Source organism: Vombatus ursinus, unplaced genomic scaffold (genome assembly GCF_900497805.2).
Source record: "Vombatus ursinus unplaced genomic scaffold, bare-nosed wombat genome assembly UNPS02014802.1, whole genome shotgun sequence".
Lineage (NCBI taxonomy): Eukaryota > Metazoa > Chordata > Mammalia > Diprotodontia > Vombatidae > Vombatus > Vombatus ursinus.
Genome location: NW_020954580.1, coordinates 2,703,636 through 2,728,490, shown reverse-complemented (window position 1 = coordinate 2,728,490; position 24,855 = coordinate 2,703,636). Strand labels below are relative to the sequence as shown.

Sequence of the window (24,855 nt, the reverse complement as noted above, 5' to 3'; positions counted from 1 at the left end):
TCCATTCCCACTATCCATCATCCCATATATCTTCTCCATTTTGCAGCTAAATTCCTTAAGAATGCTATCTTTAATCAGGGCTTCCATTTACTTTCCTCTCACTTTCTTAAATCTTTGAAGCCTGTATCATTGAAGTGAAACTGCTTTCTCCATAATTACCCATGATCTCTTAACCAACACATCTAATGGGTTTTGTCTTGATTCTCATCCTTTTGACCTCTCTACAGCCTTTGTAATTGCTGGTCACCCTTTTCCCATTGATGATCTCTTCTCTCCAGGTTTTCATGACACTACTCTTTCCTGGTTGTACTCATACCTGCCTGATTGCTCCTTCTTGGTCTCCTTCAATGTATCTTCATCTAGGTCACACCTACCAATGGTGGGTGAACCCCAACATTCTGTTCTGTTCAAATGAGATAATAATAGTAAGAAGCACTTAGCACAATGCCTGGAATATAACAGGCACTATATAAATGCCTATTCTCTTCCCTTGTGTTCTGGGCCTTCTCTCTAAGTATTATGTCTCTTAATTATCTTATCAGCTTCCATGGATTCAATCATCATTTCCATATTGATCATTGGGTCTACTTATCAAGCCTTAACCTCTCTCCTAACCTCCAGTCTCTTACCTCCATCTGCTTATTGGGCATTTCATACTGACTATTCTGTAGACATGTTAAACCCAAAATTTCCAAAACTGAACTCATTATTGCCCCCCCTCAGCCTTTCCCTCTTCCTAACTTCCATATTACTGTCATCACTATCCTCCCAGTCACTCAGGCTTGGACATAATCCTCAACTCCTCTTTCTCACCACCAATCAGCTCAAGTCCTTTTGATTCCACCTTTTCAACATGTTTTATATATACCTCTTTCTCTCCTCTGATACTACCACTGCCTTGGTTCAGGATCTCATGATATCATGCAAGGATTATTGCTAAAGTAGCCTCCTGACTGGCCTCTCTGCTCTAAGTTTCTCCTCACTTCGCTCTATCCTCCATTCAGGTATCAAACTAATCTTCCTAAAGACTAAATTTTACCGTGTTACTCCCCTATTTAATAAACTGCAGTAGATCCCTATCACCTCCAAGATCATTCAAAGCCCTTCATAACCTGGCCCTTTCCTACTTTTCCAGTCTTCTTATACTCTGCTTCCCAATATGTACTCGGTGATCCAGTTACATTGGCCAACTTGCTACATGCCTCACACAAGACCCCTCATCTGCTCACTGAAGCCCAGAGGATAAGGGTCTTACCTAAATTTGCCCAGGTAGTAAAATGACAGAGGAAGGATTTTAACTCAGTTCCCCTAATTCCCAATCTAGCATTCTTTCCAGGGTTACAGGTTGCCTTCAATTACCAAGGGCTTCACAAAAGATGGAAATTATTTTATTTGGAAAACATGACAGGCCAGGGTCTGTGACTGTTGAAATTTTCCCTGTTACAATAAATACTACATTTAACCATATTTACTGTTAAGTTCACTTAGGGAATTACCTCATCCAGATACTACTTTTGATGGGAACTAATTAGAAAGAAAATCATTTAAGTAACAGAGGAAAGAAGAGTTCTATGATGCTACCAGTCATGAGACTAAGGAGATAAAACTGGTATAAGTTAACAAAAGTGAAAGTTTTCAGTCCTAAATAAAAGGGAGGCTGACAAAGCCACTTCCTTGATTAATAACTATGGGTCCACATTAACTCACGTAGGGGGAAAAGTAGGGTCAAAGAAGAAAAATATATGTTCGTGAAAATTACATTTACAGTGCTAGGTCTCAGTCTTATTGAATTGAGAGGTCCTAGAAAACATAGTTCCTCCTCTCATTTCCATAAATAGGCTATACCTGATTGAATAAAAATTCACCATAGCCTCTGGTGAAATACCACTTATAGATTTTTCATTAAACCCATGGGGTTCAACTTCATTTGAAAAAATTGAACATTGCCTATGGATAGGATGACACCATGTCCCATTCCCCATAATAAATGTCAATTTGACACCAGAAGGCAGACAGAGGATCCTACCTGCTTGGTTCGTCGTCACAGTAACTGAAACTGACTGGTCCTGAGTCGGGCTATACCTGGACACCCCATTCACAGCCCAGATTTCGAAAGTATAGTTAGTATGTGCCAGGAGGTCTGTAATGGAGACTTTGGTGCTCTTGAGGCCATTCTGTTGGGGTGTATAGTGGACTCCACTGCCGCAGGATCGACACCGGCTGGCATCCCCAGCACCGCACTTCTTACACACCACGTTGTAGGAAATGTCCTGACGGCCTCCCGTGTTCTCAGGACTGCTCCACTCCAGATTCACGGATGTTTCATTGACATTAGAAATCAGGTTGAGAGGAGCAGATGGCGGGCCTGTGGAAACAATCAAGTACAATGTATGTTACATATGAGGACCTGAAAGTCTCCTTTAAGGATGTCTCAGAATCTACTCATTTATATGAAATGAGAGGGTCACATTTCACACATCAGTACATTAAGCATCCACAAAGTAAAGAGTTTCCTGAGGTTCAAGGACAATGAACTAGCCATGATTACACAGGAAGTGCTAGAATCTGGATTTGAATCCCTATCTCCCATACTACAGTATACTATCTACTATGCCAAATTGTTTCTTTAGCAAAACAAGTCAAGAGTAGGTCCTTTAAAAAAATCAAGTGACTTGCTGGAAGGTATTTTGCTGAAGTTTCATTTTAATTCTTGGGAAAACAACCTTACGTCAGGTGTTCTTTGGCATGTGGGACAATCTTACATCAAGCAGTCTCTTGTGCCCATCCGTAACTTTACTTTGAAGTGGCAGAGAACCATAATACAGTTCCTTTATGTCTCAATTTTTATCACCTGGAAAATGGGTCTAATAATACAATCGCATTTCCTGGGGTTGTTATGAGACCTGGTTAATTAGTGTTTGCAAACCACTTTTGCAGATAAAAATGTTACAGAAGTACACGTTATCATCAATGTCATTATGAAAAAAAAAAACACAGCTGACTTTTACAGATCTGCCATTGGCAGAACAATGTGACAGGCTGGGAAGGGTTAAGTTGTTTAAGAGTAATTAAGAGAAACTGGTTTAACCTGGTTACATAGGTGCAAGAGGTTCAGCTATTGGGAAATATCAGGCCAGAGCCTGACTGGACTGGTTCCAGGCCCTCCTCTTTACCTTCAAAATGGAAAGAACTCCATCATGTTCTTTATTAATTCACTCATTCCCACTGACATCAAAGAGCTTGCACAAATATAAGCTGAAGGGATGATATAGGTCCCACTCATTCTTGAGCATGTGGGATTGAATGATTGCCTTAATGGTGATGGTTTTGAAGGAGAACTGCCAATTGCAAACACATAGTGTTTAGGGAAGACTAAGCGGCAATAAATATTCTTACTTTGTGCAGAAGAAAACAGGGGTGCTGTTCAGGGAAGCCCTGAAATTTTCCTGAACCTGGGGACAAAGGCAACTTCTAAGTCTGGGCTTATTCCAAGGGATCCTTGAGATAGAATTGCTGAGCTAGAAAAGGGACCTTGGAGATAATCTATTCCAAACCCCTGGGCCTTACAAGGTTTGAAACTGAGGCCCAAATCAATGAACAATTTGCTCAGGGCCCCTCAGCCAACAAATAGCAGAGCCAGGACTAAAAGCTAGGTTTTCTGATAACAGACCACAATTCTTACTGCTAGGATATGGTCACTTCCCATGGTAAAGTGGTCACAATAATGTTTGGTGTCCATTCAGTTTGGAAGGTTGAAAATCAGCTTCCCTCTTTCCCACCAAGAGAATGGCCCAAACCACCATCCTTTGAAACTTCCTGGCTTGTATTTAAGTTCATCATTAGTAATTATATCAATATTTGTAGTAGGAGAGGCAGGGTACCTAGAAACAATGCTCATTTGGATGTCTGGGGCCCTAGGTTCAAATCCCAGCTCTGCCACTTACCGACTACTTTCATGACCATGGGCAAATCATGTAAGCTGTCTGGGACTCAATTTCCTTATCTGTAAATTGAGAGGACTCTCCTTGACATCTATGCTCTTATGAACTGTGGGGGCATAAGCTTATTTCAAACCATTTGGAGGAAAGATGATGAAGATGATGAGACCCTGCGTGATTCTTTGGTCCTGCCCATGCTCCCTCAGATACAGTGACTAATTGGCCATTTACAATTCTGAAAAGGAAATCCCTGGCTTTCTCACCATAGTTTCCTGGAAATTCTTTGAAGTTTTTTTTTTTTAAACCTAGAGCTGCAATTTTCATTGGTTCAAGAAGATTCTTATGAGGAAGTTCCTCTGTTAATGCAGGCCAGCACTTTCTCTTATAGTCTTAGAGAGTTGTCTAGGATACTGAGAAGTGATTTGCTCAGGACCACATACGTCAGTATATGTCAAAACCAAACTTGAACTTGGGTCTTTCTGAATTCTATATCTGTTCTCTATTCTCTATGCTCCCTCTCCCACAAAAACCTGATAGAATATTAAGAGGTCACCTACTTGTCAACTTATAGGCTATTTATTATTTATTGTTTGGTCCATGGTGATGGATGGTAAAAGGATTTTAGTGGTAACATTTAATAATTCACTGTTCTTGTCTCCTCATACAGATTAATTGAGGTCTTGAAAAAGATAATGTTCCCTATAAACTCTCCCTTGGGTCTATTTATTCTCTCCATCTCAACACCAATATCAGTCCATTATTTGGTAAATTTAAGCAGAGGTGGGAGGAAGACTTTGAATAGTCAATAGGGGGAGACAGTGTGATGAAACAGAATGAATCTGAGGTTTAGAATCAGAGGATCAAAGTCTAAGCCTGGCTTCTGCCACTGATTTCCTGGCAGACCTTGGGCAAGTAAATTAGTCTCTCTTGGTCTCAGTTTCCTCATCTGTAAAATGAAGGGGATGGACTAGATAACCTTTAAGACCCTTGCCAGTTCTAAATCCATAATTCTAGTAATTCCATCAGTAATGAATGCTAATTAGTGAAGTTAGAATTCAGATCTAAAAAAAAATGTTGATGGGCAAAAACAATGATGCTATGTGGTTTTCAACAGCAAATGACAATTTCTCTCTCATTTGGACCCCATACCAAATATGTGTGTGTATAATATGTATATGTATATATGCACATACATGTATACATTTATGTATATGTACACATGTGTATATGTACATGTAGATATAGATACAGATATTTGTGAGTTGTCCTTTGTAATCTAAGATGACCAAAATCACCTCACTACGTCAGGGTCAATATACAGTATGTCCAACTGTGTCTGATCAGACCAATTTTACCACACATCAGACACAAATCGTCCATATGAATATTTGGAAAGGAGATGACTCTAAATTTACACATTTCACATTTGTTTTTATGTGTGAGTATATGTGTGTGTGTATGTATATATACAAACACATACACAGATATTTATATAAACATATCTATCTATAGATATAGGTGTGTAGATATAGATATCTGGAAGAGATTGTCTTACCTAAACCTTTCATTTTATAAATGAAAATAATGAGGAAAGTTAAGTGATATGCCTAGGGTCACACCGGTAATAAGCATCAAAGACAGAATGTGAATGCTAGTCTTCTAATTCCAAAGCCGATACCAAGAACTCAAATTTCTTGCTGCTCACAAGTCCGTGCTTTCTCCTACTCCGTTTCTAAAAACAGGTCCACAGAGTTGTCTGTGGCTGTATTTTCTTTCTGTTTATTTGTTTCAAATGCTGGAGTAATACTAAAGAGAGAGATAATAGTAAACCATGAAATTTCTGTGAAAGCTTGCTTGGCCCATCCTTTTGGCAGGTACAGGGAAAAACAGAGAGCAAGGATGTTTTCAGAAATGCCAAATGCAGCCAATAGTGGCCATTACTGGGAAATGCACTGCTACCCTTTAGAATAAAAATATCATCATGCCTTGGTCTCTAAAAGAGATTAGCTACTGGTTCCTATGTTTCAGTAACTTTCAGGTTAACTCAGAATGACTTTGAAATCCATTAAGCTTACTGCCAAGGTTCTGTGTCCATTTTCACGTGGGAAAATGTGCCACTGTGAATCAAAGGAGGCAGCAGCAAGAAGTCAGTCATTAGTATGTGGGACAGGGCAGTCATGGCAGTATGTCAACAGAAAAGAAATGGAGCAGAAACTAAGCAGGCAAATGGCAATGGGTCCCAGTGATAAAAGTAGCAGCCCTGGCCTGAAAAAGGAGATGCCAATGGATTACAAAATGGAGGGCTGGTGAGGGAAAAAAAAAGCATGGGATGTTTCTTCCTAGCAATTGTTCCTAATGGAACCACTAAGGCAAAGCTCAGAGAACTGGCAATGAGGATGTTTTCATGTTGGTAAAGTCAATCTCTCCCCAATAATAAGAAAGTTCCATTTCAAATACACTTTCATGCTTCTTCTCTTCCCTTCCCCCCCCCAATTTTTTTTTTTCCCTCAGGGACCAGTAAAAAATAAATGTCACCTAAATGTAAAGGAGAGAACCTGGGCTTGGTTCCTAACTGTGTGACCTTCAGCAAGTCATACACCTCTCTGGAACCCAGTTTATTCATCTATAAAATGAAAGGGTTGACTAAAATTAAGTCTCCAGTCACTTCTAGGTATGAATCATATGATTCTAACACCAACCAATCAACCAGGGAAAAGGAATTCAGAATTCCACTCAGTCTGGTCCCAACTGATTTACTTCACAGTACCATCTTAAAATAATTACCGACAAAGGAAACATTTCCTTCAGGTAAAAGAAAATCATCTGACAGCAAGGTGGCATTGGTTCTATATTTGCAAATGCCCAAGCATCAGAATTTCAGCACCAAAACAAAGGGGTTGGGGGGGATGATCCCCTGGATGTTTTGTCTTGATAAGCCAAATATCTGGAAACATTTGGATATTTCATTTCATTGAGATGCAAACATTTCCTAGGAGTAAGCTTTGAAGTCTAACTGTCTGAAACTCTCTTCATGTCTACAATGTCAGAACTACATTTGAGCAGAAAGTTAGGGGTAAAGAGTGTGGGGCTGTACAACATGCAATAAAGATCACACACATCATAAGTATGTTTCCAATGTCAAAGGGTGAGTTTGTGGTAAAGAGGGATATTGCTTTGCTTTTTCATGGGTCTAGCAAACCATACCAATAACACATTTATTATGTTAGAATTGTTTGTGATTTGTTAGAAATTGATTATTTGGGGGGATACACCATATTTAGGATAGTTCATTTTATGGTTAACCATGATTAGCCTGGAATGTAAGATTTCCAGATATCCTTCATAAATGGAATTATGCCATATCCTGGGGCCTTGTTCCTGGGATCATTCTACAGTGACTTGGTGGCAGAGAACAATCTTCTTTAAAAACATGAACTGTACTGGCCAAGCCAAAAATTTGGCAATTCTGGCTGATAGTAAAGGAAGCCCAAATATGGTTTCCCAATTTTTTTCTGAGGGTTGAAATATAGGTGAGCTAAAAAGTCCCTTCCAACTCTAGGTCAACATTGCTAGCATTCTATAACTCAGATGTGTTTTCATCAGCAATTGATGTTTATTAGTGGAGAGGAAGAATTTGGGTCTGAAAAGAATTTCACAATCTGGAATGACAGGGCAAATCTAGAACGACAAGATCTAATGGATATAAATGTAAAGTCCTGCATTAAGGTTCGAAAAATGAACTACTGCATGAGTCCATGATATGGGGGAGAACCTCGCTTAATAAAGCAATTAACTTTGGCTTTAGGATATTTTGACAGATAGACAGTGTCCACAAAGTAATCTGTTTTGGTCAATACTATGTTTAGTCTGTGACATCACATTTTAGGGTGGATATTGGCAAATAGGATGAACAGCAAAATGGTTTGGAAACACAAAACCACATCTTATAAAAACAATTGGAGCAACTAGGAATTCCTCATTGAAAGAAGATTTAGACAAGACCTGATAGCAATTCATAAAATTTTGAAGGACTGTCATGAAGAAAGTAAGGATTAGATGTATTCTACTTGGCATCAGAAGGCAGAAAATTATAGGGAGGCATACTTCAGATCAATATAAAGAATTTGCTAACAAATACAGCTGTCAAAAAAAAAAGAATGTGCTGCTTTGAAAGGTTGTAAGTGGCCTCTCATTAGAAGTATTCAAGGAGAAACTAGGTAAGTACCTGCTAGAGCTATTGAAATGAAGATTCCTGAAGAAGAATTGAACCTAGATGGCTGTTAAGGTCTCTTTCACCTCTGAGTCTCTAAGTTCCAAAATAGAATCAGACTTCCCTATTACCAAACTCTTGTACTAGGACCCCTTGAGTCTGAAATTCTGAAGATTTGGTAAAACCCCACATGATTATATTCACTTTCTGAAAACCACGGGTAACTGTCACTGAAGTTAAGGTTTTATTAGCCATGTTTTTATATATTGTGTTTTTATGAGTAACATGCCTCATATTTTGTGAGAAATTGCCTCGGTGTGGTGTGGAAATGATCCTGCATTTTCAAATGCTTTACCAGCGAGAGTACAAGCTCTGACAGGTCCTACTGAAAAAAAAAAAAAAAGTGGTGGACCGTGTGCTAGTCAGTCTGAGGACCCAACAGACTACAGAAGTGATGATTTTTTTTCATTCATAGCAGCTCATGAAATACTCTATGAAGGTGTGGGAGGAGTTGTGATTAGCACAGAGGGAAGGTGTATTCACATGGATGAAATCATGGTTCTCAGAACTAAGAAACCCTGCCTTGTAAGGATGCTTCCTGAAAGCCTGTGGGTGTGTGTTGGCTGAATATTAAAGTTTCTTTTGACTGGAGTAGGGACACTAGAAAGGAGGAGCAAATATTGTCACCGAAAAACAAGTTCATTCTGGTCCATGGGCATAGGAGGACAGGAAATCTAGGGTACCAAACATAGGCCCTGTATAGTAAAAAGGACTTAAGGAAAAGCACCACCAATTTTGCTTCATTAATATCCTTTAAGCATCTTAATCTAAGGGAATTACATTGACATTAGTTATGTTACTAGTACTATAAGCCAAATACTTCTTAAATTTTTGTGGAAATATGCTAGCTACCGTACCCAACTTTCTCAATAAACCATGATCAATCAATCAGTATTTCTTAAGTGCCTGCTATGTGCCAATCACTGTGTTAAATGCTGGGAATACAAAAAAAAAGGGCAAAAGACAGTCCTTGCCCTCAAGAAGCTTACAATCTGATCATTTTCATGGAATGGCTATATTGAGTTAGAGAGGCTAACATTCCATTAGGAGAAACAACATACACATACTTAAGTGTATACCAAATAAACACAATATAATGGGGAGGTCAGGGAGAAAGAATTGGCAGCTAGGGTGATAAGAATGTATAAAAGCTCACTTGAGCTGAATATTAAAAGAGGCTACAATTTCAGAGGCAGAGACAAAGAAGGTGTTCATTCCAAGTATAGGAGATAACATAGACAAAGAAAGGAGGTATTGTGTCATGTGTGAGGAACAGAAAGAACAATTTGGTTCTACCATAGTGGGTTTGAAGGGGACTAAGGGGTCTTAAGCCTGTCAAAGTAAGCTGGAGTCAGGTTGTGAAGGCCTTTAAATGCCAAACAATGAAGCAACCTATATTTTATCCCAGAGGCAATATGGAGCCACTGGAACTAATAAATGATGGAGATGGAGTAGACAATTTGTAAAGTGCCCTCTAGCTCTCAATCCTATGATCTTGTAGTTTGGAAATAGGATCCAAGGTATCCCATCACTTCACAACTATTGATGGAAAAATGGCATAAAAGCCTTCCTGGCTAAAACCCCTCTAGGCAAAACCCATATGTGCACCTTACTGCCATCTTCCTTTTCTTGTTATCTCTAACAGAGATTCCCCTCAGCCCAACTGGATTCTTCTCCAATGACAAAATACATTTGTGGGCTAATTACCACTAAAAAAAAAGGAAATTACAGAATGCCTAAGATACGAGGGGCCTGATTCATATTTTGTACATTTCTCCATAAGAAAGGGTCACTACCTTTTTTTTTGCCATTATGAATAAATTTAATGAGCATCCATTCATTTCAGTGGTGTAAAATACTATTTCTGCATCACCCAGCAGGATCCTGGTGAAAGGTGCGACAATGGGTAATTATTATTTTCTGGTGGGATGTCACCTTGCATTCATTTGACATTAACTTGACAGTGTTAAATTCAAAGTAAGCTTTAGCCAATTTCTAGCACAGATGTAGGATTCCTATATGAGGAAAAGGAGTCTTTGTCGTCTTTAACCAATCATGGGTTCTCTTTGGTGGGGGGAGGAGGGGAAGGGGAGGAAGTGAGGGAATGAGAACAAGTTTCCTGATTTGAGCAATGAGAATGAGAAAATGAATACAGGTGCTTTGTAAAATATAAAGCGAACTATGCCAAGCAATAAAGAAAATGCTAATAATTTCATAGCTCTCCCAGATCACAGAAGTTAGGAAACACATGTGCTGATGTATTTCCAACATCTGATGGCTAGGTGACCTCGGGCAAGTGTCTTCACATTTCAAAGTCTCAAATTCCTCATTTCCTATGAAATAGGTGTCTCCCTCAGAAGTGTATTAGGCAGAGAAGATGAGATAACCTTGTGTTATATACTGGGCTTTAAAGAATTGTAAGCTATTACTAATACTATTACTATGCTTACTTCTGTTAATAAGGCAGTTAAGTGACCCAGTGGCTAAAGCTCAAAGCCTGGAGTTAGGAAGACTTGAGTTCAAGTCTGGCCTCAGACACTTACTAGCTATCTGCCTCAGTTTCCTCATCTGTAAAATGATCTGGAGAAGGAAATGGCAAACCACTCTAGTATCTTTGCCAAGAAAACCCCAAAGGGGTCACAAAGAGTCAGATATGATTGAAATTACCAAACAAAGTACTATTGTCATTTTTGGTTTCCTCCTTATGGTACAAGTGAATGTCATAACCACGCAAGTCCTATATGAATGGTGATATGGCCACTGAGCAAAGATGCTTTACCATCATTAAATTTAGATAGATTTTGTTATAAACAAATACATAAAATTAGTTCTTTGACACTGACTCATCTGTGAACCAGATCTGGTATATCTGATAAAGAACAGAACCCCTTGCTCAAAGTAACTCCCCTTGTACCCTAACTAGGTGGGGCTCAACTAGGTCTTCCTGGGAGCAACCTTGGCATCCTACATGTGGCATAAAATAATGACATCTCAATAAAACAGCTATGGTTATGGCAACCAAAGATGGGTTCTCTAAAAGGTCAAAGGTATAGGCTCAGAGTTCAGTATATCATTCGATGCTAAAGATTCTCCCCTTCTGAGCTCTGGAATCAAGATTTAAGGTCAGCCCCAACAATCAGCAGAGGCCCAGGTACAGTAACCAAAAGGAGAGAGGGAGATAGAGAGAGAGAGAGAGAGAGACAGAGAGACAGAGAGAGACAGAGACAGAGACAGAGACACAGAGAGAGACAGAAACACAGAGACAGAGACAGAGAGAGGAGAGAGAAGAGGAGAGAAGGGAAAGAGAGAGACAGAGGGAGAGATGTAGAGAGACAGACAGAGACAGAGAAAGAGAGAGAGAGAGAACTTAGAACTCATCTTATTGGTGAGTAGAAATGTATAAATAAAACCCAAGTACTTCCACAAACAACTGATTTTCATTATTACCAGATGTATCACCACCATTTCACTAGTAAGTGTGGGAATGCCTGGTAAATACTTTTTTATGGAGTGGATTTTTAAAAAAAAGTTTATAAACTGATGAGATAAAATTAAATCTATCCCAGGCTGCAATAAAAGGAATGTGACAAGTAGCAAAACATCCTAGATGGGATTCATGTGATGAGTTGCCTGAGCCATAATATCAAAGCTGGTTGTAGACAGAAGCAGCCCTCCTGCATAGATAAGCAACTCTTAAAGAGAGCAGAATCGTTAAGCCCCTCAGTCACCTTGCCCAAATGCCAAGTCAATTGATACAAGGTACATAACTTCTAAAGAACTATCTTGGGCTGCTTCTCCCATTGCATAGGGCTTCATTAATCATGTACAACTTCAGGATTGTCAATAATACTTCAGGGTCTTACTTGTAAAACCCTTCAGATAAGCCTTTGTTGTTAATCTCTCTCCAGCTGAAGAAAGACAGGTTATAATAAAGAGTAAACACTTGGGATGTATAAGTTTTAACTATGAAATAAAGCCTATGCTTTTACCCCCCTGACAGTTGTATATGTTGCTGCTACTAATTGCTTTCTTCCAGCCCCTGTTGCTGTGGGTGAGTTTACATAAAGACTGCTATGCTGGGAAGCCCCCCCTTTCTGCAAATGTATGGCTATTCCTAGAGCTTTTATCACGAAAGCTTCTGTGGTCTCTCAATGGTTCTAACCAAAGCTCAGCAGCCCATTATGAAAGCACATCGCTCATGTTACCCTGTTTTTGTGAAGTGATATCTTCTTGAAGAGCTAATCTGTTGCTGAAATTTTACTGTTTCCTTGTTATTCTTATATCTCTTCTATCCCAAAGACCTTTCCAAGAATGTTTTGTCTTTTCTTTCCTAGCATAATTTCTTTATACTGAGAATACTAGTTTATTCATGTATAGTTGAAATCATTTAAATAATCAAGTCTCAATTATCCAAGCCATTAGAGGGAAGCTTTAGTACAGATTTTTTTTTAAAAAGCAGACATTTAAAATGGTTGTTTACACTTGATTTTTTAAAAAAAATGCACTTGAATATTGGTTTATCATTATAACAGCCAGCATCTATTTCACATTTTCAGGCAGTTTACCTAGCTTATTTGAGCCTTACAACTACACTATGAAGTAGATCCTGCAGGTATTAATATTCTCATTTTATATATAGGGAAACTGAGGTTCAAAGAAGTAAAATAACTTGTCCATAGCCACATCAAGTGTCAGAGAAAAGAGTTGAACCCAGGCTTGTCCTTACAGCAAGACAGCACTTTTCTAACAAGTATTATGAATCTGAAGAAAGGAGAAATCATTACTAGACAGAAAAAAATCAGAGAAAGCTTCATAGTGATGGGAGGAACTTGAAGAATAGGTAGGATTATTAAATTTGAAAACTGGAAGAGACCAGAGGAGTTAGCTAGTCTAATTCCCTCATTTTACAAAGAAGGAAAAGGAGGCTTATAATAATTAAATGACTTGTCCAAGGTCACATAGCTATTAAGTGGCAAATCTGGGATTTGAACCCAGGTCTTCTGATGACAATTCCAGGATTTTTTTCTAAAATACCAGAAGATTTCAAAAGATTTAGGATACACCAAAAGCCAGATCACAAGAAATTGGGATAGAAAGAAAGGAAGAAAGAAAGAGAGAAAGAAAGAAAGAAAGGAAGGAAGGAAGGAAGGAAGGAAGGAAGGAAAAAAGAAAGAAAGAAGGAAAAAAAGAAAGAAAGAAAGTAGAAAGAAAGGAAATAGAAGCAATACGTGTAGGAAGTTGACTTTTCCTAAGACTTTGACAATTAAAAGTAAGAGAAATGTAGGATGACTATCTGAGGGGATGGTAGTGTTACTTAAGTTTTTGGTTTTGCTTTGTTTTTTTTCTACAAGGAGGATGGAATATTGGAAAAATTGGAGGGAATCAAAAAAGGAGCTCATAGATGGGAATAAATTAAATATGACAGGGGGCTGGGTATAAATGAAGAAGCTTCTGGAGAAAGGAAGGAGGGGACAAGAGGTGTTACTGAGCATCATAAGGAGATCAAAGGAGACTATAGATACTTGAAGCAGCAAGATTTGATAACTGAGCAGGTATGAGAAATGTCAAAGAAGATTCCAAATTTATACACATAGATGATTGGGGAAAATGTGGTATTACCCCTGCGTGAAGTCAGGAAGAGAATCAGGTTTCAAGGGAAAGCTGGCAATTTCATTTGGGGATGCATAGAGCTAGAGATGTCAGTGGGATATATCTAGAAGTAGATATCTGTTAGGCAGCTAGAAATGTCAATTTGGAGATTGAGAGAGATAAGGGCTAAAGATGCAGATTTGTGAGTCATGAGACTGGGAGTGATAGTTTAGACAGCGAGAGTAGATGAGATCATCAAGGCACAAGGTGTAGACAAAATAGAGAGTACAAGGTAAAGCCCTAGAGTACAATCATATGGAGGAGGAAGTAGAATAGCCAGTTAAAAAGTTGTCAGATAAACATGGGAGCCAGCAGAATCTGATATGGGAGCCAAGGGAGGAGAATGGACATGTTTAAGAATGGTGGATTGTCTCTTTCTTGTGAAGAGAGATGTTGAGAATGAAGATTAAGAAAAGCACATTGGATATGGTAATTTGCTTATCATTTGGGGAGTCTGCAAAGAGCAGTTTCAGTAGAGTGAGAATGGAAGCCAGATTGCAAGAGATATTGAAGAATAAGCAGATAAAATTATAGGAGACAGTGAGTCTAGAGTACTCTTTCAAGAATCATTAAGTTAAAAGGAGAAGAGAGAGTGATCATTTGAAGGGAGTAGTAAGGTCCAAGAAAGACGGATGATTTTTGTTTTGGTCTGGTTTTGTTCTATTGCTTGTTTGTTTTCTGTTTTTATTTTTGTTTTGTTTTTTAGGATAGGGGCATTTACTAGGTGAACAAGCCAACACCATAGTTCAGATTTAGTCAAATAAAAAAGAATGAAATCATAGCATTTAGCCCCAACTGAAGACTGCCGTTCCTCACCCCATCCTCTTGTTCAATTATTCCAAGCTTTCCATGGTTTACTCCATGCTGGAAACATGTGACACTGTTCCTCAGATTATAGCCAGACTTTAACCTCTGTATATGGCTCATGATTTCTCGGAAGGAAATATAGCAAGTGTTTTTCTTTCAAAGGCTCTTTCTAATCTTGGAAGTCATGATCAAATGAGATAATATTTTTAAAAGATCTTAGCACAGTGCCTGGCACCTAGTAGGCATTATGTAAATGCTTACTTTGTTCCCTCCCTTACCCTATGTGAGAAGAGAGAAGACCATGTTGTTTCCTCCCCAAGTTTCCATCCTTTACCATTGCTACTGGGTCCCAAGTGAAGCAATAGAGAAAAACCAACAGGATCTGAAAGCAAAGATGACGCCCAGCTTTTTCCCTGATGATAATTCATAGACAGGTGACTATGAACCTCTCAGGAACAGTGACATGGTATCCAAAATACCATTAAGATAGGAAAGTGATAACTTAATTTCAATTGAAATTTAATTCTTCAGAGTTATAATATAAAACTGACACCTATGATTTCATATTAGCCTGAAATCATGGCAGTACTTTTCGCACTTTCCTGTGAACCACCTCTGTGAGGACAAAGGCTCCCATGTGCACCCAGTGCAAAAGAAAACAATAATAATAACTGACATGTATCCAGCTCTTGATGTTTTCAGTGCATTTCACAAATATTACATCTTTTGAGCCTCATGACAATTCTGTGAGGAAAGAAGGAACTTCAGGCATCATTATACCCATTATACAGAGGAGGAAACTAAAGCTCAGAGAGGTTACTTGACTTGGCAAGGGTCATACAGGGAATATTTGAAAGCAGGTCTTCTTGACTCCAAATCCAGAATACTATCCACTCCTTATTCCTTAAATAATCTACTTTGGAACTGAGATCAGAATTAGCTTTTGAAGACACATCAATGATTTTTTTTTAATTAAGTAGTAAATTGTTCATAGCAGAAACAATTTAGCATCTCATAATCACTAAAAATGATAAGTAATCAGGCTGGTGTCCACACTTGGGGAATTACAGGGCTATTCTGTCAATCTCCTCTTGTCCAGGGTTGTTATCAAGTGGAGTGTGAGGATAACTTGTGCCATGGTAACTCTCTGCTGGTAAGTGGCCAGTTGGAAGGAAGGCACCGGAGAGAAAGGGAGTGGAAATGAATAGGACTAATCTGATAACTGGACAATCAACCCATTCTTGATTGAAATCTATTGAAAGAAACTTCATAGAAACAAAATCATATTTAAGTGTTCATCAGGATTACATGCACGGGAGAACTGGGGGTCATTTTTATTATTTTAGCATTTGATGGGATTTGGAACAATGTTAGTCTAAAGAGGTCATTTGCTCAAAATGACTTAACCATGGAAGTCTGTTCAGATATCCATTTAAACAGAAGCTATGACTTACTATTAGTGGTTACTTGCAAATATGAAGGAAAATCTCTTATAATGGAATAGTTCTTAGTTGATTTTATCCTCAGCTAGACCTTTTTGTTCAGAGGACATCTCACAAAGAATCATTCCACTATTTGTTGATGATAATTAGAATAAAAAATAACATGGAAGAAATGCACAACTGTAATATAATAGAAAGAATCTTGGCCTTTATTCTTAAGGCTATGGGTTCAAATCTAAGTTCTGTCATTTGTGAGCTCTGTGACCATGGGCAAATCACTGAGCCTCTTTTAAGTCTCAGGTTTCTCATCTATAAAATGGGTATAATAATACTCATACCACCTAGCTCATGGAATCATTGTAAGAAAAGTGCTTTATAAACTGACTATTAGTTCATATAGATGTGTGCTCCTGTTTGAAAAGAAAAATCAGCAGCATGGTGACATGGAACGAGCATTACTACATGGGGAGTCAAAGGATCTGGATTTGATTCTTGGCTCTGCCATTTACTATTGGTATGGTTTTGAGCAAGCTTTGTGTACCTCTGTTTCCTTATCTGTAGAGAGATGGGGTTGGACTAGATCAGCAGTATCAAACTCAAATAGAAATGGGGGGGAGAGGGCGGCTACTACTCTATGCATGAGGATCCTGCCCACTGAACATTGACAGTTTTAAAATGCAATGTTATCTATATTGTATTTTTATAAATATTATTAGATATTCCCCAATTACATTTTAATTTGGTTCAGGCCACACTCAGGAGTGCTGCTGGATACATATGGTCTGGGCCATGTGTTTGACACCTCTGGACTAAATGATCCTTCAGTGTCCCATTCCTCTCTAAATCTATGCATTGATTTGACAAGACGGCACAATGGACAGAGACTTCGGTTTAGAATTAAAGACCTAGATTTAGATAGTGGTTTTGCTACTCTGGATTCAAATCTTGCCTCATTTAACTTCTCTGAGCTTTAGTTTCTTCAGCTGTAAAAATGAGGAGGTAAGCCTAGATGATTGCTAAGGTCCCTTTCAATTACACATTCATGCTCCTGGCTTATTGAAAGCTAAGTGCTACCTTTTATTTATTCAATAACTTGAATACCAAAGCCTTTTCACACATGCCTTTCCAAAACCCAGACTATTAGAAGCATAACACTCTGGGGTGGGGTGGGGGAGATATTTAAAATATTATATCAGACACACAGTTAAGCACTGGTTTAAAAAGTAGATCCACATCAACTAAGATTAAAGCATTTTAAAAATTCCATTAAAAAAAAAACTTCACACTGACCTTGGAAACAAGTAAGGACGATGTTATTTTAATTTGCATTCAAATTTTAACAACACAGTCACACAGCACCAGTGGAATCCACATTGGGTTTCCACTGAAGATTGCTCATCATTTCATTATGGTTCATTATGTTGATAACTGTCAGAAAGCATTAGAAGCAAGGGCTTTGAGTAATAGGACTGAAATGGTAATTTAAAAACAATACACTTTCTGGAGGAAATACAGCAGTGCACTAAATTCAATTAGAAAAGGCAAATGTAAAGACAAACTAAGTGACGTTTGTTGTCTGAAGTAGGGCCATTTCAATTTCTTGCTAACCTAAAACTGCAGAGACCTTTTTCAAATTGGGCCCTTTCGTCATGCACTGTGGTAAATTTGCCCTCGTTAGCCCTAGGCTCTTCCAGTATAAACTGTCTTAAAAGCTGCAATTTTAGGAATATTTTGGGCCACCTCTAAATATCAATCAACCACTCTTTGTTTGTTTGGCACAGCTGATGTGATTATTCAAGGCCATTGACTTGGAGACAAATTCATGAAGGCCCTTCAACTTGGCAATCTAAAATAATAATCTCTTATTTATAAAGTACCCCCAAGTACAATGCACTAATAAGTTCTAGCACAAGTTAAATAAAGAACACCAAAGAGTTGGAGAGGAGGTTTCAAATGAAAAAAAAAAAGGTTTTTAAATAATCTTTTATAACCAAACTCCATAGAAATAATACTCAGGTAGGTCATACAACGATGGCCAGAGAAGGATGACAGATGGACAGAGCAATTATTTTACTACTACACAAAATAGTAAAACAAAAAAAATGAAAACCTAAAGGTTTCCAATACATTGGATTAATCCTCAGTGTAAGATTTATGGAAATACAGTGGCAGGATTTACACAGTACAAGAAAGTGTGGGTAGGTTCCAATCTGCACTGGTGGAGGGAGCCCCCACAGAGATGGGGTCACTGATCCATCAAAGTAAGAGTAACCAAGCTCAGAAGTAAGGTTAGCAAAATGATAAAAAAAAAAAGCCTATTTCCCAGTCACATAAAGAACTCCCTTTAAGGACTCACCTTTTGATAAGCCATCTTCAGAAAAAAAATTGAAATGTAATGAGAAGTTGAACATTACATTAATATGACATTGTCTCTGGTTCCAGAGCTGGATAGAGGATGGGAGGGAGAGATTATTCTCTCAGTCCGTGCTCAGGTAGATATGTGATAAGGCAATCCTGTGGCTTCATGCACAAGCATGTAGGTGACATTTTCACCGAGTGATAAGATTTCTAGTCTGCATTCCTGACTTAGACGAACAAGATAAATATAAGGTGGGGAAAAAAAAAAAGGGGAAAGAGACCAAGAGTTGCAAAGACATCCATTTCATTGACATTCTCAAATATTTCTAAGAAATGATTTATGAAACCAAGATTCCTGTACAGTCTTGGACCATGTCTTGCTACCCATGTGGTGGTAGCTTCCCTGCTTATAAGGAAAATTCTCCAAAAGTCCTTTTTATACACCTTGACTGATCCTTGTGTTCAGATGTGGGCATTTTACTTGCTACTCATTGGATGAAAGGATCCAATTTGTGGTTGGTTTTGTTATAGTTGTTTTCCCAGACGATAGTGAATATTCTTCAATTCCTCAGAAAGGAAACATATATTTTTCCAGTATGGAGGAATGGGAAGGAAACTTGAAAAGTCCTTCTAACATCACCAAAGAAATGCCATGTAAGCTGTATCCATTAACTTTTTCCAGGCCAGGAGACAGGAAAAATTACAATCATTGCATTACAGAAACTAGAAAGAAATTCATTTCTTCCACTGGCCTTCAATCAGAACAGCAGCCAAACTCTCCCAGAAAAATAATAATCTTTCATTTTCTTTAGAATATCCAGAAGGTCCCCTCATGAGAACACATTAAAGCATCTCAGAAAGAGCCATGGATCACTTTCATTAAGTCAATAAAGCATTAACCAAATCAATAGTCAAAAGATGGAGCTTTTCACCTAAAGTCCCAAGAAGACAACATTCCTCTCATAATCCCCTAAGGAAAAGGGTGGAAGGAGTGAACTTTAGCCCATCCCAGGTGTTTCTTTCTAAATTAGCCAATGCTACTTTTATTCACCTGGTCTAATAGTTCTGCTAGTGAACAAAAACCCGATTTTACAGGCCAGTGGAGCAGAGTCTATCTTTCGCTAGAAGAATGGGCCTCTGCTAGTGTGTTTTATTTCTTCATTAGTGTGCCGTCACAATGAGTGCTCACTAAATGCAGGGCTGAATAAGAATGCCGGGGTTAAAGAGAGCATAATGAACAAAGAAGGGGCCTGATTACCATGGCTGTCAGCACAAGGGAATTGGGTTTGTCACCTGGCTTAACCAACTGGGAAGAACTGATTAGAGTCTGAAATCAGTTTGAAAAGATCCCTCCCCTACATGTTGAAGCCTCCCTTCATCTCCATAGCTTGTCAAGAGAGACTGACAATGGAGGCGAATAGGGCAGTGGAAAGGACACTGGCCTATGAGGCAATGACTGGGGTTCTGACCCCGGCTTCTGCTACTAACTAGCTGAATGACCTTAGTTGTGCAAATTAGGTCATCTCTCTGGGCCTCGGTTTCCTTATCTGTAAAAGATGGAGATTAGTAGAAATTACTTTAAAAAGTTCTAAAAGGGGTATGTGTGTGTGTGTGTGTGTGTGTGTGTGTGTGTGTGTATGAATGTGAGATTTCACTGACGTCAGAAACTCTCAATGAAGAGACTTCCTCTACCAAAGCAGCATCTGCTTTTCAACTTACAGGCTTACAAAGACGTCTGGGACAAAGAGGTTAAATGACTTGCTCAGGTTCACACAGTCAGTATGTGTCAATAACAGAATTTGAATCCAGGTCTTCCTGACTCTAAGACCAGTTCTCCTTTCACTACATAATGCTTCTTCTCTAATGAATGCTTTATGATTATGCTTAATTAATGCTTAATGTTTCATTCAGGAAGAATACTGGCGTAGGAGAGAGGTAGTGTGAATAGTGGATAGAGAACCAGCCTCAGAATCAGAAAGACCTGGGTTAAAGTCTTGCTTTTGACATATACCAGCTGCATGACCCTGGGTAAGTCACTTAACCTATTAATGTCCCAGGCAACTCTCTATAGATACGTTTGCATAGATGAAAAGAGTTTTCACACTGGTAGCTTCTCAAAATTTATCAAATTGCAGGTCTAGACAACAAGAACAAAAAAAAATTGAAAAGGGAATACTTTGATAAACATTCTATCCTCTGAAATGACTATTAAGTTTAAAGTAAAGGCAGAGACACAGTGGTGATTGCCTGTAATCCCTGCTGCTGAGAGAACCTGGGACTGGTGGATCACTTGTGCTTGGGAGTTCTGAACTGCAGTGGGCTAAAGCAGATAGGGTGTTCACATTAAGTCTGGTGCCAATATGGTGATCCCCAGAGATAGGGGGACAAGGAAAGGAATCAGGCTGCCTAATCAGGTCCAAGTCAGAAACAGAACAAGTCAAAGTTCCTTTACCAATTAGTATTGAGATCAGGCCAATGAGTGGCCCCTGCACTGTACTACCTGCTGGGAAGACCCAGTCTTAGACAGAGAGATGATACATGGAGATAGAGATAGAGATTGAAATAGAGATTGATGATAGGCTAAGATGGAGATTGAAAGAAGGTGATAGATCATAGAGCGTGTGTGTGTGTATGTGTGTGTGTGTGTGACAGAGAGAAAGAGAGAGAAGAGAAAGGAGAGAGAGAGACAGAGAGAGAGAGACAGAGAGAGAGAGAGAAGAAAAATGAAGGGAAATAACATAAGGTAAGGTAAAGTAGGGTAAAAGTAAAGATGGTGCCTAAGAAGGAAAATCCGAAGCCTCAGGGTAAAGGACGAGGCTCTGTAATACATTACTGACTCTGCCACTAACTACTGAATAAGTCAAGTACCTTCCCTGTTATAGGAGTTTCCCCATTTGTAAAATGAGCCCAGATCATTCCACCCTCACAGGAGATTTTAAGAGCTTTAATTAGTTAATGTTTGCCAAGTGCTTAAAGACCCTTAGATGAAAAGACCTATAAAATCAACCATAAAGAGGAAGTGAGTGTGATTCCAAAGAAGTAAGTGACATGGACGCTGCTGCAGGGAGTCAGATGGGACTGGCTTCCTGTGTCCACTCCAGACTGTAACCAAAGACCTTGGCTTAAAAACTGCAGCAAGGACATGTTTCACAGCCAGCAGATTCTGAGGCATGAACTGACATATGAAAAAAGTCTCCACTTGATCAAGTCCAGAGAGATTTTTCCCATTAAGACAGACCAACAAGAAAAAGGAACGAAACCTAGCTCATTTATTGACATGGATCTTGCACTAAGGAGGAAAGAAGCAAGTTCAGTCCTCCCCATGATGAAACCCCCTTTTTATTCTATTCAGTGACCAGAGTGCTTTTACTCTGACTTTTTTTTTGGGGGGGGTCAAGCCATGTGCCAAATCTCAGAATGAACTTTGAAATCACAAAAACAATTATTTTTCTTTTCTTACTTGAATTCCACTTAGCAAATTGGATGACAATTTCTCCAAAAACTAATGTTGACAGGCTCTGCTAACACCTCTTCAATGAGCATGGTCAGTGCCTCATGTATCACATACAGAACTTGGATGAGTATTGCTTGAACTGAATATCTCCAATGTTCTTGTGACTTGAGCAACTGACTGCTGAAAAGGTTCATCATTTCACAGATGATGAATCTAAGTTGCCTTGATTTGTATAAGATCATTCTCTACACTGGTCTGCAGATCCTGGAATCACAGGGAGGAAAGTGTGGAAAAGGGAAGTACAATCTCATCCTCTCACCAAACAATAAATTCTATGGGGTTAATGGTGCAGTGGAGCTCAAGACAGGACTGGAATTATGTGTTTGGGATTTAGAAGGAGGAGAGGTTTCTAGAAAAGCCTGTTTTTTTTTATTTACTTATTATTATTACTTCCATTATTTAGATAAAAGATTCTTATGGTCCTAAGTTATTTTTAATTGTAAATATCTCCTGGAAAGGTATCACAAAGGTAAGGGAGTGGTATGGATGGGAGAAAAGGAGAATTAGTTCATCAAAGTCAGTTACTTAGAAGAGCCTGGGGAAGGAGACACTGAAGAGGTAAATTTTGATAGGAAGTACGCATGGAAAGAGAACAGATTGAAATATGGAACCCTAGTCAATGAGGTAAGGCCAAAGTAGTGTGACAAAGTGGGAATGGTATGAGAATCTGGGGCAAGTGATGCTGGGAAAGGGGCACCAGAAGTGGGGGAGAGAGGAGCTGAGAGAGAGAGAGACAGAGAGACAGAGAGAGAGAGAGACAGAGAGACAGAGAGAGAGAGAGACAGAGACAGAGACAGAGACAGAGAGACAGACAGAGAGACAGAGAGAGACAGAGAGAGAGAGATGGGAATGTCTGGAGGCAAATCAGCTACTTCTTAATTCTAGGACTGCCACTGATTAGTCATTTGTCACTTGAGGTTGCTCTAGACCAGGGAGGCCCCCTAGGATTCTCTCCAATCCGTAACATATAGGGAGTCAAGATTAGCTCTAATTTATTTCTAGCCAGGAAGAACTTCATGAAGTAAGGAAAATTTCAGAGCCAAGCTGTGCATTCGGAACTATCCCATTTGTATCCTGAATGGATGGCCTTTGGGGTGCCTGTATTCTGCTCCTCAGTTCTCTGAGCGGTCACCTAATTATCCTGGAGAATGTCCTAGATGTTATTGCAGCTACCTGGGGAAGCCCAGAAAAGACTCCCAATTACAAAAATGTCATCTGCATGGTTGTGGTTTCCTCTGGTAGGGCAGGGTTGGGCAAGGCAACAGTACATAACAGGCGAAACTGAATTGCCACATCACAGTGGTAATAAACTATATTAAACTATGTAGCTATAATAAACTATAGGGCTATATTCCCTAATGTGCTCTGCCCACTCCTGGGCTGTATCCCCTTCTGAGCCTATGCATGGCACAATAAGCATAGATAGAGGAACTCTGCCCCTACCCATGGTAGGGATTTCTTCACTCCTCCATCCTAATGGCAAAGCATAAATGTATGAACAAAGAGATAGGCTGTACTTTAATAATGATGGTGCCAACAATAACCAGGTTCCCCATTTGTATTTATATTGTTCCTTTCCTCCAAAGGGCTGCTAGGACTTTTACGTATATATAATCCCATTCACATAACCTTGCCCTATACGTGTTTCTCCCTCAGCTGTCAAAATTATTGAGCATCCTGGGTGGAATGGTAAAGCAGTTTATAAATTCAAATCTTCAGCCCTAATTACACTGTCAGATGCCCACAAAAAGCTCAACTGGAACTCCCTCCACAAAGTGTTCTGCCGGCAGGATACACATTTGAAATGAAACCAGAACAGCGAACCAGATCCTCTCATTTCCATCGGCCATTATCCTGCTATTATTGAGGGGAGGAGGGGACACGAGGGGGAGAGATCACTCTGATCTAATTTGTCCACTGCAAGGTGGCCATGCTGAGAGAAGACCTGGTATTGTCCAGTACTGCCCCTCAGAGTAACCAACAGGGCAAGAAGATGAATGCAGGCTACTGGCTGCGTTTGCCTCGCTTCTCAAAGGGAGTTTTTGTTGTTTATTTTCCCCTCTGGGCATGACTGAAGCAGAGCAGGAAGAGACATGGAATAGTACTGGGAAAAAAGCATTCAACTTACGAGTGCAGGGCATGGAAGCTGCATCGTCCTCTGCTCGAAAGTAGCCTCGGTCACAGGTGCAGGTGGTGGCTCCCTCCCAGACCGAGTAGCTGTGGGGAGGGCATTTGGCACAGGCGGTATCGGTGGAAAGGGCCTTGTAGTAGCCAATCTTGCAGGCTGTAGGGATGGAAGGGAAGGAAAAACACCAGACGTTTAGATCACGATTAGAGCAGGGAGTAGTAACACATACCCGGGTCATCTTCTTGATTGGGAAGAAAGCCTAGAGTTTGGCCCCTGGTATGAAATGAGCAGATGTTGATCTGGTATGAAATGAGCAGATAGTTGATCACTATCGCCATCTCAGAGCTGCCAACGTTCCTACTCATAGGACAACCTCCTTCAACACTGGCAGTGGCAACCCTAAGTGGATTCTTTAGTCAGAAAGCCCCCTGCCCCTACACAAGTCCATTTCCATTCTCTGTCTCTGCCTGTCTCTCTCCTCTATCTTTCTCCCTGCCCTGCTCCCACTCTCCCTTTCCTCTTTTCTTCTTCATTCTCCATGTCTAAGACCAAAGTTAATATTTCAGACTGAAGCTATAGTTTTAGTAGTAGGAAGTGGACTTGAACCTTCCACACACCTCAACAATCTGTGAAACATGAAATACCACATTCTACCTGTTCAAAAGAAAGAAAGGAAAGAAAGAAGGAAGGAAGAAAAGAAGGAAGAAAGAAAGAAAGAAAGAAAGAAAGAAAGAAAGAAAGAAAGAAAG

The 24,855-nt window shown here is 39.4% G+C and overlaps 1 protein-coding gene across 3 annotated transcripts in view; it reads right to left on the bottom strand.

Annotated features, from left to right (window-relative positions):
* Positions 1–24,855, bottom strand: part of EPHA4 (EPH receptor A4) — a 166,522-nt gene that overhangs the window by 74,856 nt on the left and 66,811 nt on the right. For all 3 annotated transcript variants that reach the window (XM_027873555.1, XM_027873556.1, XM_027873557.1), the window contains exons 4-5: positions 24,107–24,262; positions 2,027–2,365 (exon numbers count right to left, since the gene is read on the bottom strand). In XM_027873555.1, the coding sequence (XP_027729356.1) occupies positions 2,027–2,365; positions 24,107–24,262 (495 nt within the window). The remainder of the gene's footprint in view (positions 1–2,026; positions 2,366–24,106; positions 24,263–24,855) is intronic.